Below are 3446 nucleotides of genomic sequence, written 5' to 3' on the forward strand. Positions count from 1 at the left end.
TACAAAATGAACTGAAAACGGGTCAATTTGACCCAAGGACAACATGAGGGTTAAAAAGAAGTGTGGTAGGTTATGTACCGTCCCCGAGGAGAGAGGATGGAGGACCACTGAGGAGCTATAACCGAGGATACAGAGGGCCACGTTCCTGGAGGCCGCGCAGCTGAAAGCCGCCGCTAACTCCGCGCAAACAGCTGACGAATGAACGTGATGCGTGAATGGAAAGGACGTCTCACCCCAAACACATTTCCTCTCTCCTCGCATCCTTTCCTCGCGTATGTCCCGTGGTTCCTCTGTGGGACGGACTAAGACGCAAGTGGAGAAGTCGAGGATGCAATTCAACAAAAGAGAGATGCCCCTATCTAGGGCTGCACGATATGAAGAAAAGGTCTAATTGCGATTATTTAAAGTGATAATGAGATTGCGATGAGATTCACAATTTTAGAGGGAATGATCCATTTTGTATCATTACTCTCATTTGTCATTGAAAATGGATTATTGCATGATTTTTTGCGAGGATGTACTCGAGGATGTGGGATTCACTTTGTAGGCTGTCTCTCTGTAGGAAGTCTCTGCAGCACCTTAATACTTTGACACATATTTTAACAATTAATGCGCATTTAATGCATTTGGGATATTGCACAACAGTCCATATTGCTATTTCAATAAAATTGCGATTAATTGTGCAGGCCTACTATGGATTTATTTAAAAAAAATAATAATAACTGTATTCAGTAACTTGGATAAAGATCCTTGTTCATTCCTGTGAGAGTGGCGCGTGGAGCCAAAAAGGTTGTGTACTTCCTGTTTACTGAGAGCAGCGTTGGGCCTCAGCATGAGTGGCATTTTGAAAGATATGCAGCTGGAAAAGATGCACATAATGTGCATGATGAGAAAGAGGGTCCTGGAGAAGACTGGATCCAGCCGTACGGGGGCCTGGAGGAGACTGGATCCAGTTGTACGGGGGCCTAGAGGAGACTGGATCCAGTTGTACAGGGGCCTAGAGGAGACTGGATCCAACCGTACGGGGGCCTGGAGGGGCCTGGATCCAACTGTACGGGGGCCTGGAGGAGACTGGATCAAGCCATAAGGGGGCCTAGAGGAGACTGGATCCAGCCGAACGGGGGCCTGGAGGAGACTGGGATCCAGTTGTACGGGCCCTGGATACACAACCTACGGGGGCCTGGAGAGGACTGGATCAACCATAAGGGGGCCTAGAGGAGACTGTCCAGCCGTACGGTGGCCTGGAGGAGACTGGATCCAGCCATACGGGGCCTAGAGGAGCTGGATCCAGTCGAACGGGGCCTGGAGGGGCCTGGACCAACCGTACGGGCCGGTAGGGGAGACTGATCAAGCCATAGCGGGCCTAGAGGGGACTGGATCCAGTCGTACAGTGCCTGGAGGAGACTGGACCAGTAGTACGGGGGCCTGGAGGGGCCTGGATGAGACTGTATCCAGCCATACGGGCCTAGAGGGACTGGATCCAGTTCGTACGGGGGCCTGGATCCAACCGTACAGTGGCCTGGAGGAGACTGGATCCAGCCATACGGGGGCCTAGAGGAGACTGGATCCAGTCGTACGGGGGCCTGGATCCAACCGTACAGTGGCCTGGAAGAGACTGGATCCAGTTGTACGGGGGGCTGGATCCAGGCGGCGGAAACTTGATCCAGTCTCCTCCAGGCCCCCTTATGGATCCATCCATACGGGCTGACAGATGTGGGACTCACAGAAGCTTTGGGGGAAGCCCATGAGGTTGGCAACTTCTCTCGGGGTGAAATAACGGAGCTTCACGTTCAACAGCCGCTGCAGTTTCTCTCTTCAAGCACTGGTCCAGACCTCCGACACACCAGTCACTCTGCAGAGCACACACAGCACAGGCTTGTTTTAATTTTAGTTATTGCTTTTGATTTTGTTTATTCCTGAAACTGTTTTTACCTCCTTGCTACTGTTTGCACTTTGAGATTTCAATTGACATGTAAAAGGCATTATAAATAATGTATTATTATCTACAGGCCTTCAACACACACACACACACACACCACACACATCAACACACACACACACACACACACACACACACACACACACACACACACACACACACAACATTCCCCCTCCTCTGGCGTTTTGGTTATGAATCTACAGGGTTGTGTTTCAGTGTCAACGGCTCCAAACGGGGACCTTTAGCGAAACCGACACAGACGTCTCTACAGTACGTGTGGGCGTGTTAGTTTTAACGGAGATTAGTTCTTCTTCTGGAGATGAAACACCTGTGTGCACGGAGATTGCTTTTGGCTCAAAACTCTGCATGAAAACGTCGCGATGTAAATGTAGCCCAACAGAAAGAAATGTCAGTGTTCTGACGCTCAGTAGGAAGGGGTTAACCAAAGCTAGGACCACAATTCTTCCGTTTGATGAATAGACGACAGCTGAACAGAACTTTGTAAAAGATGAATCCAGTTCACCAACATTTCTGACGTTGCAGTTTTGAAAATGTATGCATATCCATGTTCACCAGGTCTATAACAGACAACACAGTGATAACACTGGGAGATCTAAAATAGTATTTTTTTATGTGGGGGAGTGCAAATAAATTGATCTTGTGTTCTCTGTCTAAAGGCTCCATTTAGAACTCTGATTCAGGAGTCCAGTAACACCTCCACTGGGAATCAGCTTGGAGGAAGTGAAGGAACCAGAGCAACTTATGGGAGGGAGTTTAGCTAATTTAGCAATAAAATACAAAATCTATATAAAACCTCAGGAGACCCATCTGTTAAACTCCTGAAGTTCGCTGACGACACAACCGTCATCGGCCTCATCCGGGACGGTGATGAGTCAGCCTACAGACGGGAGGTGGATCAGCTGGCTCTCTGGTGCAGTCAGAACAACCTTGAGCTCAACACGCTCAAAACTGTGGAGATGAAAGTGGACTTCAGGAAGAGACCCCCCACTCTTCCCCCCATCACCATACTCAACAGCCCTGTGTCTGCTGTGGAATCCTTCAGGTTTCTGGGATCCACTATATCCCAGGACCTGAAGTGGGAGCCCAACACAGACACCATCATCAAAAAGGCCCAGCAGAGGATGTACTTCCTGCGCCAGCTCAGGAAGCTCAACCTGCCTAAGGAGCTGCTGGTCCACTTCTACTCAGCCATCATCCAGTCTGTCCTCTGCACGTCCATCACTGTCTGGTTTGGATCTGCCACCAAAAAGGACAGGAGCAGACTACAACGGACAGTTAGGACTGCAGAAAGGATCATTGGTGCCAACCTGCCCTCCGTCCATGACTTATACACCTCCAGAGACAGGAAACGGGCAGGAACCATCACTACAGACCCATCTCACACCGGACACAACCTGTTCCAGCTTCTCCCCTCTGGGGGGCGCTACAGAGCCCGGTACGCCAAAACCAACAGACTCAGGAACAGTTTCTACCCACAGGCCATCTC

At 49.9% G+C, this 3446-nt stretch overlaps 1 protein-coding gene across 1 annotated transcript in view; it reads right to left on the reverse strand.

Moving 5' to 3' along the window:
- The window catches only part of trdmt1 (tRNA aspartic acid methyltransferase 1), a gene marked incomplete in the record, with an annotated part of 24591 nt that overhangs the window by 701 nt on the left and 20444 nt on the right, over positions 1–3446 (reverse strand). Inside the window, 1 exon segment of the mRNA XM_032510809.1 lies at positions 1725–1811. Within this exon segment, the coding sequence (XP_032366700.1) occupies positions 1725–1811 (87 nt within the window).

This window comes from Etheostoma spectabile, unplaced genomic scaffold (assembly GCF_008692095.1).
Source record: "Etheostoma spectabile isolate EspeVRDwgs_2016 unplaced genomic scaffold, UIUC_Espe_1.0 scaffold272, whole genome shotgun sequence".
Taxonomy (NCBI): domain Eukaryota; kingdom Metazoa; phylum Chordata; class Actinopteri; order Perciformes; family Percidae; genus Etheostoma; species Etheostoma spectabile.